Source organism: Bubalus bubalis, chromosome 21 (genome assembly GCF_019923935.1).
Source record: "Bubalus bubalis isolate 160015118507 breed Murrah chromosome 21, NDDB_SH_1, whole genome shotgun sequence".
NCBI classification, from domain to species: Eukaryota; Metazoa; Chordata; class Mammalia; order Artiodactyla; family Bovidae; genus Bubalus; species Bubalus bubalis.
The window spans coordinates 48,983,526-49,004,123 of NC_059177.1; the positions used below are offsets into that span (position 1 = coordinate 48,983,526).

At 42.3% G+C, this 20,598-nt stretch overlaps 1 protein-coding gene across 1 annotated transcript; it reads left to right on the forward strand.

The window, feature by feature from the left end:
• Window positions 1-3,880: 3,880 nt before the first annotated feature.
• Window positions 3,881-4,327, forward strand: IQCF6 (IQ motif containing F6). The gene has a single exon (XM_044933683.1). The coding sequence runs from the start codon at window positions 3,920-3,922 to the stop codon at window positions 4,241-4,243; it is 324 nt and encodes a 107-aa protein (XP_044789618.1). The 5' UTR covers window positions 3,881-3,919; the 3' UTR covers window positions 4,244-4,327.
• The last annotated feature ends 16,271 nt before the right edge of the window (window positions 4,328-20,598 follow it).

Sequence of the window (20,598 nt, forward strand, 5' to 3'; positions counted from 1 at the left end):
ATGCCAGGCCTCCCTGTCCATCACCATCTCCCGGAGTTCACTCAAACTCACATCCATCAAGTCGGTGATGCCATCCAGCCATCTCATCCTCTGTCGTCCCCTTCTCCTCCTGCCCTTAATCCCTCCCAGCATCAGAGTCTTTTCCAAAGAGTCAGCTCTTCGCATGAGGTAGCCAAAGTACTGGAGTTTCAGCTTTAGCATCATTCCTTCCAAAGAACACCCAGGACTGATCTCCTTTAGAATGGACTGGTTGGATCTCCTTGCAGTCCAAGGGACTCTCAAGAGTCTTCTCCAACACCACAGTTCAAAAGCATCAATTCTTCGGCGCTCAGCTGTCTTCCAGAGAAGGCAATGGCACCCCACTCCAGTACTCTTGCTGGGAAAATCCCATGGATGGAGGAGCCTGGTAGACTGCAGTCCATGGGGTCACTAAGGGTCGGACACACTGAGCGACTTCACTTTCACTTTTCACTTTCATGCACTGGAGAAGGAAATGGCAACCCACTCCAGTGTTCTTGCCTGGAGAATCCCAGGGACGGGGGAGCCTGGTGGGCTGCCGTCTATGGGGTTGCACAGAGTCGGACACGACTGAAGTGACTTAGCAGCAGCAGCAGCTGTCTTCACAGTCCAACTCTCACATCCATACATGACCACTGGAAAAACCATAGCCTTGACTAGACGAACCTTTGTTGGCAAAGTAATGTCTCTGCTTTTGAATATGCTATCTAGGTTGGTTATAACTTTCCTTCCAAGGAGTAAGCGTCTTTTAATTTCATGGCTGCAATCACCATCTGCAGTGATTTTGGAGCCCCCCAAAATAAAGTCTGACACTGTTTCCACTGTTTTCCCATCTATTTCCCATGAAGTGATGGGACTAGATGCCATGATCTTCGTTTTCTGAATGTGGAGCTTTAAGCCAACTTATTCACTCTCACTTTCACTTTCATCAAGAGGCTTTTTAGTTCCTCTTCACTTTCTGCCATAAGCGTGGTGTCATCTGCATATCTGAGGTTATTGATATTTCTCCCGGCAATCTTGATTCCAGCTTGTGCTTCCTCCAGCCCAGCATTTCTCATGATGTACTCTGCATATAAGTTAAATAAGCAGGGTGACAATACACAGCCTTGACGTACTCCTTTTCCTATTTGGAACCAGTCTGTTGTTCCATGTCCAGTTCTAACTGTTGCTTCCTGACCTGCTTATAGGTTTCTCAAGAGGCAGGTCTAGTATTCCCATCTCTTTCAGAATTTTCCACACTTTATTGTGATCCACACAGTCAAAGGCTTTGGCATAGTCAATAAAGCAGAAATAGATGTTTTTCTGGAACTCTCTTGCTTTTTTGATGATCCAGCAATGTTGGCAATTTGATCTCTGGTTCCTCTGCCTTTTCCAAAACCAGCTTGAACATATGGAAGTTCACCATTCACGTATTGCTGAAGCCTGGCTTGGAGAATTTTGAGCATTACTTTACTAGCTAATATTACCTGAAGAAGTTGCTTGCTTGAAAATATGGCCAGAATTTGTAAGACACGCTGATGGACAGTGCCATGGCAATTAGTACAAGTGATGGTATGAGGCCTCAAATACACATAAACAGAAGCCATAGTATGTGGCTCATGCAGAAAAATGAGGAATATCATGCATGTTAAAACTAGAGCCAGAATGGCCTTTCAAATCCCAAAGGATGCACAGCAGCTCTGCATCATCTGTTTCTGCAGTTTCAGTCCTAACTCTGAATTCTAAAAACTCATGTGAACTCCTATGAGCCCGGGCCACACAGTTGCATTCTTACAGCAAAGCAGGGCAGACCCAGGTTTTGTGGGAACTAAAGTTTATATAAATTGGAAGGCCTACTTTAAGAAAAAGAATACAAAATTATAGACTTAAAATCAGGCCAGTGAATATTTAGGATATGTCAAGACAACAAATGCACATATAAAAGAGGTGGCAGAGATCACAAATGTAACAAGGTATATATTCGTTAAGTGTCCTACCTCTGTGGTATTTTTTCCTACATTTTTTGCTGCATAATCTTTTATTATTTCTTTATATGATGATTTTTCATATGATTTTCTATAGAAACATTATTGACTTTCAAGATGCATAAAATAGTATTTCTCATGCCAGCATGTACACCATTCATAGAGTTCTGCTTGGTTGCCTGTAATCACTGTTCAGTTCAGTCCCTCAGTGGTGTCTGACTCTTTGAGACCCATGGACTGCAGCACGCCAGGCCTCCCTGTCCATCACCAACTCCCAGAATTTACTCAAACCCATGTCCATTGAGATGGTGATGCCATCCAACCATCTCATCCTCTGTCGTCCCCTTCTCCTCCCGCCTTCAATCTTTCCCAGCATCAGGGTCTTTTCAAATGAGTCAGTTCTTCGTATCAGGTGGCCAAAGTATTGGAGTTTCAGCTTCAGCAACAGTCCTTTCAATGAATATTCAGGACTGACTTCCTTCAGGATGAACTGGTTGGATCTCTGTGCTGTCCAAGGGACTCTCAAGAATCTTCTCCAACACCACAGTTCAAAAGCATCGATTCTGGAATTCTGATACACTCTATTTTACAAAATTTATACCAAAATAGAAAAAAAAAAAAAAGCTTGGAATATTTATAACCGTCTCACTGCATTGTCAAATATTATATTTCTGACGAGACAGAACTTCAATTTTAATCAGGCATCAACGAAAACAGAATCTACTACTTAGGATTTTACGTGTCTAAAAACAGTAAGAATTTTCTATGGACCAGTTTTTGTCTTCAAACTTTTCAAGCCTTGCTCTTCCTGCACTGTACCTACACTTCTGGTGCCAGGCACTGCAGGGAGTGTCCACATCACCGTAGCTGCACTTCTGTCCCCATGTCAAAGCATGACACAGGTGGATGGATGTTGTAACTGGTAGGAAACTCCTGGGAAGTCATTGCTAGCAGAATGTCTAACAAGAATTTACCTGTTCCCAGGGGTGACTGTGAACCACATAAATCTATCACATTAACCCATACTAAGTATATCCCAACTCAGCTTCCCCTTAGTCACATTCCAAAAGAAACTGCGGCCATCCCATGGTACCTGACAGGAAAAGGGTGACAAAGGGGTCAGAGAAGGGGAGACAGAAGCCCTCTCCAACCGCAGATAAAGTATCTTGCTTCCACAAATTTAACAAAACACATACTAGCCCATGAACACACTGCTCAGGTCCCTCCCAAAGACCCTGACACTTAGGCTTCCAGAAACCCACACTGGTGACGAGTGTGTGTGTAATCCCTTACTTGAAGCAAAGCTGAATGAATCTTTCTCTCCACTGACACCAGCAGGACCGGAACTAAGTGGCTGGAAGGTGTAGAAAGAGCAAGGCTTAAGACACCAGCTGAGTCTGAGAAATAAACTGGAAGCAAGAAATAATGACAGCCCCCCTAAAGTTATGGGTATCAGTAAATAAGGTGGCTGGTCAATCCATAAGAAGATACAAACAAAAGAAGAGGAGAAAGAGATGTGGGTGAAATGTGGGTGAACAGGACCTAATGAGGGGAGACTTTTGTGCAGGTGGGTGGAGTCTAGTGATGGGGTGCTTAACAGTTGAGGGCGGGGCTACAGACTAGGGTGGCCTAACTGATAGATGAGTGGACTCTAAAGACCAGGGCCATGGACACACAAAATTTGAGTGAGGCTCATACAGAAGGGATCTGTCCAGAGGATAATGAGCAGTGTCTAAAGGTGAGTAGGGTTTGGAAATAAGACGGATGGGGCCCAGAAATAAGAGGCCAGGGCTACCTGGGCCATGCTCCCTTTCCTCCCAGCACCAGAGGTGGGGTTAGGAATGGGAGGGTACCCCACTGAGCATCTCCATGTTCTTCCTTCCCCCAATCAGTTAGAGAAGGCAGCCATAAAGATTCAGTCATGGTGGCGTGGCAACATGGTACGCCGGACATTATTGGATGCAGCACTCAGGGCCTGGGTCATCCAGTGCTGGTGGAGGTCGATGCAGGCCAAGATGCTGGAGCAAAGACGGCGCCTGGCACTAAGACTCTACACCTGCCAGGAATGGGCAGTGGTGAAGGTGCAGGCACAGGTTCGCATGTGGCAGGCCCGCAGACGGTTTCTCCAGGCACGCCAAGCGGCCTGCATCATCCAGTCTCACTGGCGCTGGCATGCCAGCCAAACCCGAGGCCTGATCCGGGGCCGCTATGAGGTCAGGGCCAGCCAGCTAGAGCTCGACATCGAAATCCTCATGACCTAGGGTGCTGGCAGAGCCAAGGAGACTGGATCTCTCTTTCAATAAAGACATTTACTGACCATGGCCTTGCCCTTTGGAAATCAGATCCACAGAAGAGGGATCAGCCCCTTATCTTCCTGCCTCCACCCTCCAAAAAAATGATTTCCTGGCATAGTCTAAAGCCTGTCCCAGGACAACTCACACTAGGCCCTTGCTCCTAAAGTAAACCTGACCAATCTTGTACCCAAAAGAAAGCTCAGAGCTCAGGGCTGGCTCTGACACTTGAGCCAGCCTGATCCCAGCTCCCACCACAATTCGGGTAGGCACTGGGCTTTACTCTTCTGCAGCCCCTGCCAAGCCGTTTCCATTCAGATTAGGACTGGCTGCAGTCAGAGCCAGCTGGGAAGGGCAGGATTCCACAGGCTTCTGATCGGCAGGGCCCTCAGGGCCGGCACGGAGCTTGGCAGTGAGCCAGGAGGACAGGGTACCCCCAGCTGAGCAGCAGCAGGACAGGCGCTGTGCCTCAATGGGGGACAGCCAGCTAAAGCCAGCCCCTGGGGAAGGCCAGGGCAGAAGCAGAGAGGCTGCAGCTGTGCCTGCTGCCTCCCTCCCCAGAGGCTAAGAAACATGCCTCCCCACCCCTCAACCCCACCCTGTGCTGGCCACTTCCTGGGAGAACCAAGCATGGAGTTGGTGTTGGCGGGGGGCGGGAAAGCCTGAGGATTGGAGTGGATAAACAAGCAGAGGAAGAATAGGGGTGAGCAGACAGGAGGGCTATCCCTCTGCCATCAGAGGTCATTAGCTTGGGGATACAGCTTCTAAACCTTATCACATCCTCAGAAGCAGCTGAGCTGGCCTTCCCTCAAGATTCCCTCTCTCCCCCAACCCTCTCACAAACTACCACATCCTCTGCTGAGCCTGCCTTGAGTGGGTGCTGATGTGTCTATGCTTTGCTGAGGCTCTTATTATCTCTTGGCATTTATGTCTCAATCGTCTCTGAATATGCTCTCTCAGTCTCTGCTTTGTCAAACATGCCCAAGTCTGTCACTCTCACCCTATGTCAGGTGTGATACTTGTCTGAACCTGCATCCCAGGAGTCTGAGGTCCATGACCCTCCCCAGGATTTTGCAAAGGGTGGCCTTGCACAAGGGATGGGAGGACCAGCTGGGGAGGTGTACAGAAGCCAGAGGTTTTCATGGGCCTCGCAGCTGGGTAAGGTTCTCCCTCACCCAGGGCTCAGTGCCTGTGTGTGTGTTCGGGATTCGGGGCAGGGTGTCCCTAGAACAGCTGTGACAGATGTAAGGATTCAGGGTTCAGTTCGACATCCATCACCTCCAGTAGCAGCAAGTGTCAATGATGCAGCTAGGTTCCTCACTCTTCCAAGGGCCCTTTTTAGGAGCTTCAACACAGCTTTCTCCTCCTTACTGGCAGTGGTGAGTGGTAGGAAACTGGTTAGGTCTACAAACTGAACACGGCAGGAATTCTGCATGACTTAGCCTGTGAGGCATTCACCCCTGCAGTGAGAGGTGTTTCAAATCTATGCTAGCAAGAGTTTAACTCTCTGATTTACAGCCTACAATAGGCACTGGAATCCCCTAAGATACTGGAATGCCCTGATGCCTAGGCTTACCCAGAGATTCTGCTTTATCTGGGCTGGGGAGTGGCCTGGGCACTGAAATTCAGTATGCATCCACAATGTGAAAACTGATGAATTAAGTCCTTCCCAGCCCAGGTTACAGTCCCCTACTCAGCTCGCGTGGTCCCATCTGCAGATGGTCACGTAGAATTCCCAGCTTTACATTCAGTGGGCTCAAGGAAATCAAGGTTTTCTGCTCTCTGATGAGATAAGCATGCAAAGTAAAACAGGGATCTAGAGGCAGAGCTACCCTGGGTCAAAAACCTGTGGAAGAAGGAAGGTCCAGCACCTCCAGACAGCTGGGGTCTGAGATGGGGAAAGGCTATTGGGGAAAGTAAGCTAGGCCTCTAGTCCCAGGTAGACAGTATCCCAGGAAGATGACACCACACAGGTGTCAGTAATGGCGACTGTGGGGCAGTCCAAGAAGGCCAAGTTTCATCCAAAGTCTTCACCACCACTGCAAGAGTCCCTTCAAAGATCAGGGGTCTTGAGAAGCCAGGGATGGTCTAACCCTGTAGGTGCTGGGCATCAGAGAGCTCCAAGCAGAGGAATGAAGCATAGAACAGGAGTCAGGAGAGAAGCTCTTTTAGCAGCAAGGTCTGTGGCTAGCTGCGTGGATTAGTGGAACCATCCTTCCCTCCTTAGCAAGGATGAGACCACAGGTAGGACTTCTTACAGGCAGACCTCTCAGAACCTCCTAGACGCTCTCTTCTCTTCTCCACCATCACTGAGGACTGAGCTGCATAGGAACTCTTCCTGAGAATACACTGAAACAACAGAAGCGGGAATGGGAGGAGCATGATTGCGGCTAAGGGGCAGGTGTGGGCCGAAAAGCATTCTGGGGGACTTGGTGTCCCCACATATGCTCCTTCCTCAGGTGACATGGTGGCCCCAAGAGATATGTGACCCAGGCCTGATCAACAAAGAAATCTACTGACCCTCAGACTGGTCTAGCCTCCTGGGCCTCTAAGAAGGTAGTTCAATAAGTGAAAGTCCATCCCCTACCAGTCCCCTCCTGCCCTGGAAAAGGACCCCCACGTTACAGCTAGTCTCCTTGCCCCACAACGCCTACTCCATGCTCTCCAGCCCCTCACCTGATGCATCACCAACCTCAGTTCTGATCCATCACTCCAGGGTCTCCATCCTAAATTTTCATCTTTCTCTGTCCCACATGCCAAACCCAAAATGAGATGCCACAGCCACTGCCGTGCATGCCCAGCAGCTTGAGTGGACCGGCCCACATCCCCCTGATCACTCACACACATTCACACACATTACGGGAGGACTGGTTCTGACCACTATCCCACCACTCCCATTTTGCCAGGTGGATTCTGCTTAGTCTTTGTTCAGCTTTGTTTCTAAAACTCAAGTTTGTTCAGGTCCACCAAAAGTTAGTAGTCTGGAAACAAGCACTTAAGATGTAGAAGGGCTGGATTGAGTTGAGAAGAAAATTTGTTTTCTGGGCACTCCCAAGCTGGGCTTTCATATAAACTGTTCAGAACAAAAAACTTTGGATAGAGTATATCCCTAAAGAGGGTGATAGATGTTGACAGTGAAAGGAGGTGGAGCACAGGGCCCACAGAGAAAGTTCCAGCCATACAGGAAGAGACAAAAGTCCATTCAGAGCCTTGAGATAGAGGAGTGTGAAGGGGCTCAGGTACCACTGCAGCCTGCAGCCAGATCCTGCCCTCGGCCCCTCCTCTCAGGTTACCCCAGGAGACATAGGGGAGCCTGGGGGAGGCTGTATGATTCAGAGGCAAAAGTAGTACATGCCAAAGAAGGGAGAGTTCCCTGGTGGCCTAGTGGTTAGGATTCTAGGCTTTTACTTCTGTGGTCTGGGTTCAATCCCTGGCCAGGAAACTGAGATCCTGCTAGTAGTGCGGTACAGCCAAAAACAAAAAGCCAAGGAAAGTACTGAAGGAGTGGGTCTGAGGGCTGCCCTCACTGAGCCTTGTATACTCCTTATGGGACTGGGAAGGAGCCAAGAGTTCCGGACCCCAAGATGGGAGAGGCAAGATATCACAAAGGGGCCTAGGACAGAGACAAGAAACCACAGACTGTGGGGACCCTACCATCCAAGGCCAAGGCAGGGACCACGTGTATCAGAAGGTGAATTTAGGTCTGTGGGTGGAGGACACAGTAGGATTATCTATTGGGGGCGGGTTGAAAACATGGTTTCCACAAGAGCAGGCAGAACCACCTGCAAGATCCAACCCCGGAGGGGAAAGTGGGAGGTATCAATGAAAGATGTTTGGCTATGAATTGGTAATTGCTGCTGGAATGATGACTACTCTGTCTCATTCTGAGATATGTTCGAACATTTCCACAATAAAAACATTAAAAAATAACTTTAGTATAAATAATAGAAGGATGAAAATTACTTAAATAACTTCCATAATAGTTAGGAATTGTATTGGGCTCTTAGGAACAGAAACCTGAAAACCAGCAGCTTAAACAAAATAAAAGTTTGTTTTCTTCTCCCATAAATAAAGCCCAGGAATGGGAAGGCCAAGATACAGCAGCTGCATAATATCAAGAGGTTCCATCTTCTTTGTTTCCATACTGCTCTCCTGGGATGGGACTAGTCCCCTTACTCTAGTATGACTCCTAGAATTCCAGCTATCATGTCTGCGTTTCAGGAGAGTTGGTGAAGAGCAAAGAGAGAAACATGTATGCCGTTCATTTCGTTTAAAGGCCTTTCCCAGAAGGCTCACTCACCCAGCCTCCTCCACTTATATTTCACTAGCTAGAACTGTTACCAGACCTTCCCTGCTACAAGGACACACTGTCGCCAAGTGTATCCAGAGAGGCTAGATTCTGCTCTGATGCAAACTTTCAAATCTCAATGGCTTAACTGAAATGTATTTCTCACTCACACAAATCTGCTGATCTCCAGGCAATTCTCCACGGTTGTCTCTCTGTGTGCTTGCTCAGCCTTCTAGGCTGCTCCAGGCTTATACCACCTCCATGTGGATATGAACTCCTGTGATTACACTCATCCAAGTAGGGGCAGGAAGGGCTGGAGAGATGAGTACTAGCCTTGTAGTCTTCCACTTAGAAGTGTCTTAGTTCACTTCTGCTCTGTTTTATTGGCTCAACACCCATGCAACTGTGTCTAACTTCAAGGAGAAGGACAATGCAACCTTCCAACATGCCTGAAAGGAGAGGGAATAAGAAGTTGGTGAAGAAATCAATGTGCCCCTCGTCATGGTGCCATTTATGAGATAGAAGAGAGAGTAGATGGGGTGGTGGTGACAACCAGCTTGAGGCACAGCTCCTAAAACATTATAGAAAAAATAGTAAAAGATCTTGACCAATTCAACAGAATGGAAAAAATTAATAAGAAAGCAGGATAGAAAACCCAGAGATTCGAATAAGTCTGTATTAAATAGAAATGGGTAAAATTTATCTACTAATATTAACAGAAATCTCGCATTAGGTTTTTAAATATAGCCAATCATATGTTGCTTTATAATGGACACATCTAAAATAAAAGAAAGCTGGACACTGAAATTAAAACAACAGAAAAAGATAAAGCAGAAAAGAACATTTAGCTGTTTAAAAACACATTTACCCTTCTCTCTTCTAAGATCTAAGAAAAATGAAAAACTAATTAACTTCACACAAAAAGCTCACAATTGTGAACAGAGTGAAATAAGGGCCATTAGAGGCTATAGGACCACAACTCTGGAAAAAGGAAAGAGGAAAGAGGTACCAGATGAAGCGAGGAAGGAAGCTGAAGAACAAATGCTCAGGGGGCAAAAGTATGAGGGACAAGAACGCAAACGCAGACATCTGACTCCAGGACGTGGGCCCATTTTCCCAAATGCTTCCTCCATGAGACTTGTGGCTCTGGTGTAAGAAAGTCCTAATAGGGACTTCCATGGCAGTCCAGTGGTTAGGACTTTATGCTTCCACTGCAGGGGGCACAGGCTTAATCCCTGGTCAGGGGACTAAGATTCTGTAAGTGAGGTGCAAAAAAAAAAAAAAAAAAAAGAAGTATTGATAGAATGAAAGAATACAGAGCTCATGCTCCTACATTTAAAGGATAAATGAGTATTGAGGGCAATGAGCAGTCTTGCCACCTGAAATTCTGCAAAATATCATAGTTGACCATTCCAAGTAATATAAACCATTCCAAAATAGAGAAAGAGCAGAAAGTTACCCAACTGTCTTTATGACTCTGGCATAGCATTGTTATCAAAACCAGACAAGTATTCTGAGGATCTAATGTATTAACATGGTGACTATAGTTGATAACACTGTATTACATAATTGAAATTTGCTGAGAAAGTAGAACTTAAATGTTCTTACTACATATAAATATAGATATATAATATGTTAATTAACTAGATGGGAAGAATCCTTTCATAATGTATTTATACATAAAATTATCAAAGTGTATAAATCTATTTGTCAATTACATTTTAATAAAGTTGAAAAAAACTAAAAAAATAACCCAGACTGGCATATTATAAGAGAGATAAATTAAGATCACCAGCTATAATAAATATAAATGTAATATATACCTAATAAATATAAAAATTAAAATAAACATAAACCTTAAATAGAATATTAGCAAATAAATATAGATATATAATGTTAATTAACTAGATGGGAAGAATCCTTTCATAATGTGTTTATATATAAATTATCAAAGTGTATAAATCTATTTGTCAATTACATTTTAATAAAGTTGAAAAAACTAAAAAAATAACCCAGACTGGCATATTATAAGAGAGATAAATTAAGATCACCAGCTATAATAAATATAAATGTAATATATACCTAATAAATATAAAAATTAAAATAAATATAAACCTTAAATAGAATATTAGCAAATTACAAACATTAATTTTTGTTTATTTGTGTTTTTGTTTTTTGGCCTTGTGTGGCTTATGGGATCTTAGTTCCCTGACCAGGAACTAAATCCCAGCCCTACCCAGTGAAAGCAGAGTCCTAACCACTGGACCACCAGGGAATTCCCCAAGAATCAAGATTTAAATGTATAAACATAATGACAAAACAAGGATTTCCCAGGAAACCAATAATGATTCAACACTGAAAAACTCCATCATGTTAGCTGATTGATTAAAAGAAGAAAAAAATCATATGATCAAAAGTAAGCACTCATTCTCATTTTTTAAACATTACTAGTAAAATGTAAAGAAAATAAATGTAAGGATATAGTAAGGATCCAAATATAAAATATAGTAAGGATCCAAAGAATAAAAACATATAAGGATCTCACACAACTCAACAGCATAAAAACCAAACAGTCCAATTTAAAAATGGACAAAGGACTTGACATTTTTTCAAAAAAAATATACAAATGGCCAACAGATACATGAAAAGGTGCTCAACATCACTAGTCATCAGGGAAATGCAAATCAAAACCACAGTGAGATACCAGCTCAAATCTATTAGAGTGCCTATTATCAAAAAGATAAGAAATAACAAGTGTTGGTGAGGATATATGGAAAAAAGTGAACCCTTGTGCAGTCAGTGGGAATGTAACCTTGGTACAGCTACAGGGGAAAAAAGTATGGAATTTCCTCAAAAAATGAAAAATAGAACTACCACATGATCCAGCAATCCCACTTTCGGATATACTTGAGAAGGAAATGAAATCACTATCTCAGAGAGACATCTGCACTCCCATATTCATCACAGCATTACTCACAACAACCAAGACATGGGAACAACCACAGTTTCCACTGACAGATAAACAAATAAAAACAGTATTGTTTTGGCTATTTTGAGTCTCTTGACTCTCCATACCAGCTTAAAATCAACTTGTGGTTATCCACAAAACAACTTTCCAGGATTTTGTTTGGAATTGTGTTGAATCTGTAGTTCAAGTTGAGAAGAGCTAACATATTGACAACGTTGTGTCTTTCTATTTATATAGTGAATATCTCTCCACTTATTTAGTTCTTATTTTATATTTTATCAGGGTTTTATAATTTTCCTCATATAGATCTTAAACGTATTTGGTTAGATTTATATGAAGTATCTCACTTTGAAGGACACTGTGTAATAAATGATAAGTTTTTTTGATGTCAAACCCCCCCTTTTTATTGTTTTTATGTAAGCAAGCAATTGACTTTCGCAGATTAACTTTGTATTCTTCAACCTTCCTATCATCACTTAGTTCCAGGAACTTTTGTTACTTATTCTTTCAGATTTTCTACATAGATGATTGTGTCATCTGAGAACAAAAGTGGTTTTATTTCTTTCTTCCCAGTTTGTATACTTTTTCTTTCCCTTTCTCATCTTATTGCATTAGCTAATGGTGTTGAAAGCAATGATTTTGGTCCTGATCTCAGCAGAAAAGCTTTAAGTGTGATGTTAGCTGTGTTCATTTGTAGCTGTTCTTTATCTAGTTGAAGAAGCTCCCCTCTATTTTTATTTTGCTGAGAGTTCTTCATTATGGATGTTGGATTTTGTTAAACTATTTTTCTATATCTTGATATGATCATGTGATTTTTTTCCTTAGTCTGTTGAAGTTATGAATTACATTAACTGATTTTAAAATTTGAACCAGCCTGACATAGCTGAAATACATTCCATTTAATTGTGGTATAATTCTTTTTATACATAGTGAGTTTTGATTTGCTAATGTTTTGTTGAGGATTTTTACATCTATGTTGGGGAGAAATGTTGGTCTACAGTTTTCATTTCTCGTAATGTCTTTGGCTTTGGTATTAGGGTAATGGTGGTTTCGTAGAATGAGTTGGGAAGTATTCTGTTTCTATCTGAAGAAATTGTAGAGTATTGATATAACTTCTTTTTTAAAAGTTTGGTAGAATTCACAAGTGAACCCATTTGAGCTTGGTACTTTATATATTAGAAAGTCATTAATTAATTATTGACTCAATTCAATAAATATGGACCTACCAGATAATCAATTTCTTCCTCTGTATACTTTGGAAGATTGTCTTTTAAGGAATTAGTTTGCTTCATCTAGGTTCAAATTTGGGAGCACAGAGTTGTTCAAAGTATTCCTTTATTGTGCTTTTAATGACTATGGTATCTGTAATGATGACATCAATGTGGCATTTCACATTAGTTTGGGGGCAATTCTCAGACATTACTGCTTCAAATACGGCTTATGTTCCTTCTCCTTCTGGCACTGCCATCATGTGTATCTTAAATCTTTTGTGGTTGTTCCACCATTCTTGACTTTTCTGTTGTTTTTTTTCCCCCCAGACTTTTTCTCTTTGCCTTTTAGTTTGGGAAGTCTATTGTCATATTCTAAGCTCAGACACTTTTCTTAACCATGTCCTGTCTACTAATGAATCCATCAATGGCATTCTTCATTTCTGTTACAATTTTTTTAATCTATAGAATCTCTTTATTGTTAGAATTTCTATTTCTTTGTTTACATTATCCATCTGTTCTTGAATGTCGTTCACTTTCCCCATTAAAGCCAATAGTATATTAATAATATATTTGCTAAAATTCTTGGTGTGATAATTTCAGCATTCTTGCCATATCTTTTTCTGGTTCTGATTCTTATTTAGTCTCTTCAAACTGTTTGTTTCTTTGGTTATTTTTTGTTAGTTTTTGTTTTTGCCTTTTAGTATAACTTGTAATTTTTTTGTTCAAAGATACATCTGAGGTACTGGGTAAAAGGAATTGCGGTAAATAAACCTTAGTAATGTAGTGGTAAGTTGTGGAGGGAGGTGAAGCATTCTATAGCTTGGTGGTTATGTCCCAGTCTTTTGATGATGCTGTACCCCTGGACTGTAAAGTTCACCAATGCTTTTCAGTCTTTTTCTTCCTTGCATGGAACAGATTGGCTGGAGGAACTGGGGTTGTGTATTTTTCTTCCCACATGTGGTAGGCAGAGCCAACTATAATTGAGTACTTCTCTTCGATCTTGTAGGTTAGATTGTGATGTAACGCCAGCAGGTTAAGCTTGGGTAAAAAGTTTCTCCCAAGGGCAGGCCTTGTTAAGGAAACAGAATGCTGTTGCATACTTAAAAATAATTTATTTCCTCTCCCCCTGTCAAAAGCACAAGGGTATATTTCTCTGATATTCACAGCAAGGACCTGGTAGAACTTCTGGAGATTAAACTCACAATATGTGAGGGCCCCACGATGACTAGTCCCGTGTTTTTCTCTCTCTTGCTTGTCCATGTTGAACCTTCAGTGATTCCTCAATTATAGTTTAGGTCTTCCTGTCCTCACACTGGTTCCTATGGAGGTTTCTGCTCTGATAAATTATAATTCCCTGTACCCCCCTATCTAGAGCTCCAATTATTTGCCCTGTGACCTCACTTCTCTGACAGAATAAGAAGTCTTTGATTTTTTAGTTTATTTAGTTTTTCACTTGCTAGGATGAAGACTCCTAAAGTCCTCACGTGATGGACTGGAAACCATAAGTACTAGCATTTTTTCTTATTCCAGTTATTGTATTTTTTGTATTTCAGTTAAGTTTTATTTGGTTTGTTTCTAAATTTGCTTATTATGTATATTTGCCTGTTTCCTGATGAATTTTATTTTTGGCTGTGCTGGGTCTTTGTTGCTGCATGGGCTTCCCTCTATTTGTGGCGAACAGGCTTCTCATTGCAGCGATTTCTCTTGTTTTAGGGCACAGGCTCCAGAGTGCACGGACTTCAGTAGCTGCAGCACGTCAGCTCCGTAGCTGCAGCACATCAGCTCAGTAGCTATGGCTCCTGGGCTCTAGAGCACAGGCTCAATAGTTGTGGCACATGTGCTAGATGCTCCACAGCGTGTGGGATCTTCCCTGGTCAGGGACTGAACCTGTGCCTCCTGTATTGGCAGGTGGATTCTTTACCACTGAGCCATCCGGGAAGCCCCTCTTGATGAATTTTTTATATTTGTCTTTCACTTATTTCAAAATATTGCAACAGTTATTTATTTCTGGGCTTGACTATATCAATATCTTAGGTCTTTGCAGATCCATTCCTGCTAATTCTTACTCTCTGGTGCCTTTTTTCCTTGTGTATTTAGTAGGGTTTATTATTATTATTATTATTAATCGAGCTGCTCACTTTGCCTGTGACAATTACTTGATTTCTGGGATAAACATAGGTTCCTACAGAGAGAATTTTGTAGCTTCTCTCAGATACTTGGGCAGGCAATTAGTCTAGAAGGACTGCAAACTAAAATCTCAGCTTACGTGTTTTTGTTGTGTAATCTAGGTTGTGTGAATTCTGGCTGAAAACCTGTAAAAGGGATGTCTCTGGTTATAAATCCTCAGGAGCTACTTTTCTTCTTCTATACAGTCCCCAAAAAAAGTCTCTCAAGAAATGTTCTCTTCCATGTTCAAGGGTTGGAGGGGTAATATTTATTTAGTACATACATGGAGAAGATCTCCTGTTTGACTTCCCACTTTGGGCATGTCTTCTTGTCCCCTGATCCCTATAATGCTGTGACAACCAGAGCTCAAACTCACATGGTTTGGCAAATATGCTCAAGACAAAAAGGCAACTTTACAACTCCAGTTACCTTTATGAATTCCCATTTTGATTTGGTTTTGTTTCCGTATTCAGTTCAGTCCAGTTGCGTCCAACGCTTTGCAACCCCATGGACTGCAGCACACCAGGCTTCCCTGTCCATCATCAACTCCCAGAACTTGCTCAAACTCATGTCCATCAAGTTGGTGATGCCATCCAACCGTCTCATCCTTGGTCGTCCCCATTTCCTCACGCCTTCAGTCTTTCCCAGCATCAGGGTCTTTTCAAATGAGTCAGTTCTTCACATCAGGTGGCCAAAGCACTGGCCTTTCAGCCTCAGCCTTAGTCCTTCCAATGAATATTCAGGACTGATTTCCTTGAGGATTGACTGGTTTGATCTCCTTGCAGTCCAAGGGACTCTCAAGAGTCTTCTCCAACACCACAGTTCAAAAGCATCAATTCTTCGGTGCTCAGCTTTCTTTATAGTCCAACTCTCACATCCATGCATGACGACTGGAAAAACCATAGCTTTGACTAGACAGAACTTTGTTGGTAAAGTAATGTCTCTGCTTTTTAATATGCTGTTTAGGCTGGTCATAGCTTTTCTTCCAAGGAACAAGGGTCTTTTAATTTCATGGCTGCAGTCACCATCCATAGTGATTTTGGAGCCCAGAAAAATAAAGTCTGTCACAGTTTGTTGTGATCCATACAGTCAAAGGCTTTGGCGTAGTCAATAAAGCAGAAGTAGATGTTTTTCTGGAACTCTCTTACTTTTTCTATGATCCAACAGATGTTGGCAATTTGATCTCTGTATTATTTTCAGTATTATTATTTATATTATTATCATCTGCATTATTTTCAGTATTATTAGTTTCAGTGTTATTTTCCATCTTATCATACTATCAGTGCTTTTAAAATATAGTTTTAAAATTTTATTCAACATTTTAAATTGTTTTCATTTAAACATGTGTTAAACATTTTAAATTGTTTAAATTTTAAAAGCGTGAAGATTGATCAGGATTCATATGCCAATAGGTTGCTGGAAACCTAATAGCCTAATGAATGCCATTTTCAAACCCAATTTGGTCAGATCCATAATCGGTTTTAATAGATATATCTTGGTCAATAGATCCTGCAGAGAGAAATATCCCACAGCATCTGTATTCTGTGCTATATATTCTTCATGTCAATCAGATCCCATTAAAACCTGATCCATTACAAGATGTCATGGCATGAAAAAATCTCTGCTCAACAAGGATGATCTGGATCAGTCAGACTCTCATGAGTTAGAATCTGAGAGTAAATATGGAGTGAATCATTGAACATGTGCTGAGCTTTCACATGTCTAGATTCTATCAGATAGAGAGCAGAACATGAACATTCTGAGGAAACTAAAGCTATTAAATAGAGAAGACCCATAGAAAGAATATGAGGACACTAGTTAGCTGACAGAAGGAGAAGGTAACAGAAGCAGAGAAACTCACAGGAACCAAAGAGATCAGGTTCACAAAGTTCTGAGTTCTGAAGAAGTATCCCATTCAGTTCTACGATTCTACAGTCTTCCGACAATTCCAATACTTTGATCCCTATGACCTATCTTCCTAGGGATCCCTAGGATCCTCTCCCCAATCCTTGAAATGGTCTCTCATCATGCATGCTAGCTTTTGTGACATTCCCTGAAACTAATAGAAGCAGTAAAACCCTTCTATGACTATTTCATCATAGCCATGATTTAATGCGACCTTTATGTTGAGCACATAAAGTCCAGGAGAACATGGTCAGCAAGGAAATCTTTGCAGACTTGTCCCTCCACCTGTATGAGCTGAGTTACATGTGATCTTGGTATGGTTTCACTTCTGGAAAGCAATGAAGTGCCATCCATAAGTGATTAAACAAACAAGTAGAATCTGACAGTAGGTCTTAGGTCTTGCTACCATATCAAGGGGACTAAACCCAAAGTCTTGGGATGTATGCTATATGAACACAGTAAGTTTGACATATCCCCTGTGTTGCTATCCTGTTTGCTCTCAGTTGTGCAGAACAGAGTTAACACAGCAGGCCTGAGAAAGCTTCCTTAGGGAGACATGCTTGAAAAGTCAGCTATTCACTGGTGACAAGGAATCTGGATTTTGAGAATTCCACAATTCCCTAACTGATAAGGTCATTTACTGCAACTAAACTGTTTGTACAAGCCATGTAGTTTATGCTGCTTTCCTTATGAAGGACTCTGAAATTTTGGTAGAAGCCATCAGAGGGTGCCTATGTGATTGAAAGTGTTAGTTGCTCAGTCGTGTCCAACTCTGCGACCCTGTGGTTTGTAGTCTGCCTGGCTCCTTGGTCCATGGAATTCTCCAGGCAAGAATACTGGAGTGGGTTACCATTTCCTTCTCCAGGGGATCGTCCCAACTCGGGGACTGAACCCAGGTCTCCTGCATTGCAGGCAGATTCTTTACCATCTGAGCCAAAAGGGAAGCCCTTATGTGAATGAACCCCAATAAAAACCCTATGCTTCTAGACTCAAGTTATCCTCCCTGGCATCTATGTTGTCATAAATCATTGTTGGAGGAATAAAGCACTTCCTGTGTGGCTCTAATAGAAGAGTACTCTTAGAAACTTAGATCTGGTTTCCTCTAGACTTCACCTGTTTTGTGTTTTCCTTAGGTGATTGTACCTATATCATTTTACTGGAATAAATCTTAGTCACAATTACATCTATATGTGGAATCCTATGAGTCCCAGGGAATCACTAAACTTGGGGATGCTGGTGATTAGACAGTTTGTACAATACAGCAGTGTACAAAATCCAGAAAACAAAAGTCGTTAATTTATTGTGCAAATATGAGGACACAGACTTAGAGGGTGCTGGTAGCGATAGAAGGAGGAAGGTCTGAAAGTAAGTTAAGAAACCCAGAACAAGAGACAGACGAGGCCCGAGTGAAGATATGTGGCACCAATATCCCTACTCTTCTAAGTATTATAGCTAATAACAGGGAAGGATTATTGATGGGCTACAAAAGAAGAAGACCATGGTGTGGATGGGACTCAGAGACCCTATATTTCCATCCTCAGCTCTGCTCTGTCTCTGATAGATGTGGAGTGGATAGAAGCCACAACCTACTCCATGGCACTTGTTACAGAAGACACAACCATGTGGTAGGTATAAAACCCCTTATGTCACAGTTATGACTATGATCTTTAACTCACCTCTCCCTCCCTTCCTACCAGTGACACGACTCTCAGCAACCATATGAGTGTTGGCTGTCATCCAGAGCCATGGCCAGAACTACTCTGGTGGTTTCCACAAGATTTGGGCTATCATGTGCCTTCTTAAATCCTGAGATAGGATAGGAAGCCACAAGGAATAAAACACCACATCGTCTACTCATCTATGTAATAATAACAGAAAAGTGGCCAATATGTTAGATTGTAGACATCGGGGAGACAATCCTATGGCAGCTGGAGTAGGTAAGTGTACTTATTAGCACAGAAGCAAAAGATACATGGAAGTTCCATAGGAATAAGTAGAATCTTAATTCTTTAAATATGAATGCTTATTATCCCAGGGCAGAGAATCTGGCCTTTTTGTTGGATCCAGAATCTTCCACAGCCAGAGCTCAACACTGTTCTCTCGCTCCCTCTCACCCTCCCCTTTCCAGACTTGGGGGAGGGTTGTTTCTGAATGAAAGATGGAGAATGGTGGGAAGAAGAATCAGCAAAGTTTGAACAAGGAGTAGGAGAAAAGGACAAGAATAGGGATTAGAAGGAGTTGTATATGGAAGACCTGGACTAGAAACATGTGGTAACAGAATAAGAGTAAAGGGGTGAGGATCAAGAAAAGAGAAGTCGGGGAAAGGATAAGAAAGGCCCAAAGTCTTCTGGCTGAAGAGACGGCAGCATATAGGAAGCCACAAGCCTTGGGCAGGGACTGGTAGTGTTAGCCATAAAAGAGTTGGAGGCTCACTACCTGGGTGGAGTCTAGAGAGAGGAATGTGACCTGAAATTATGAAGGTTGGCACAGGAAAATTTCCAAAACTCATACAGTCTCCTCCAGATCTAACATACAAAAAGTAGAAAGAACAGGAAGCCAAAACTCAAAAAATAAAGTGATAAGCCATCAGGAGACAAGGGTTACTATTCAGGTGTCCTGGCTCCAAGTCAGTGTCCAGCTAACTCCCATGAACTCTGGGCAAGAGCTGATTGTTAAAAGAAGAATCCAGGCTGTCCAAAGAGAGAGCCTGGGACTGAGAAGGGTGACAAGAAATTCCGTCTCTGCCTAGAAAACAGCACAAAAAGAGCAAGAGTATCCATGAGGCTAATAGGCCCAGGAATGAAGTATCCTGGTGTGCTGAACATTGCTGCATATGGCCCTCAGGGAAATTCAAATCAAAACCATGATGAGACAGCACCTCATATCTGCTAGAAAGGCTATTATCAGAAATACAAGATAATAAATTCTGGCAAAGATGTAAAGAAAAGAGAACCTTTGTGCACTGCTGGTGGGATTATAAATTGGTGCAGCCACTATGGAAAAAACTATGACGTTTTCTCCAAGAGTTAAAAATAGAATTACCATTTGATCCAGAAATCATACTTTTAGGTATATAATCTAAAGGACTTGAAGCCAGGATCTCAAAGAGATATCAACACGCCCATGTTCACTGCAGCATTACTCACAATCACCGAGATATAGACACAACCTAAATATCCATCAGCGGTTGAATGGATAAAGAAAAGTGATATGTATACACACACACATACATACATACATAAAGAAAATGAGTGCACACACATATACATATATTGGAATATCATTCGGTCATAAGAATGAGTGAAATCCTGCCATTTGCAACAACCTGGATGGAGCTGGAGGACGCTGTTGTTGTTCAGTTGCTAAGTTGAGTCCAACTCTTTGTGACCCCATGGGCTGCAGCACGCCAGGCTTCCCTGTCCTTCACTATCTCCTGGAGCTTGCTCAGATTCATGCCCATTGAGTTGGTGATGCCATCCAACCATCACATCCTCTGCACCCTTTTCTCCTTCTGCCTTCAGTCATTCCCAGGATTAGTGTCTTTTCCAAAGAGTTGGCGGTTCTCATTATATAGCCAAAGTACTGAAGCTTCAGCTTCAGTCCTTCCAATGAATATTCAGGGTTGATTGCCTTTAGGACTGACTGGTTTTTTCTCCTTACTGTCCTTGTAAGAGTCCTTACAAGGGACTCTCAAGAGTCTTCTCCAGCACCATAATTCAAAAGCATGAATTCTTTGGTGCTCAGCCTTCTTTATGGTCCAACTCTTACATCTGTACATGACTACTGT

Coding starts and splice junctions, on each gene's coding strand:
- IQCF6 (XM_044933683.1), top strand. CDS start 3,920: ATGGTACGCCGGACATTATTGGATGCAGCACTCAGGGCCTGGGTCATC.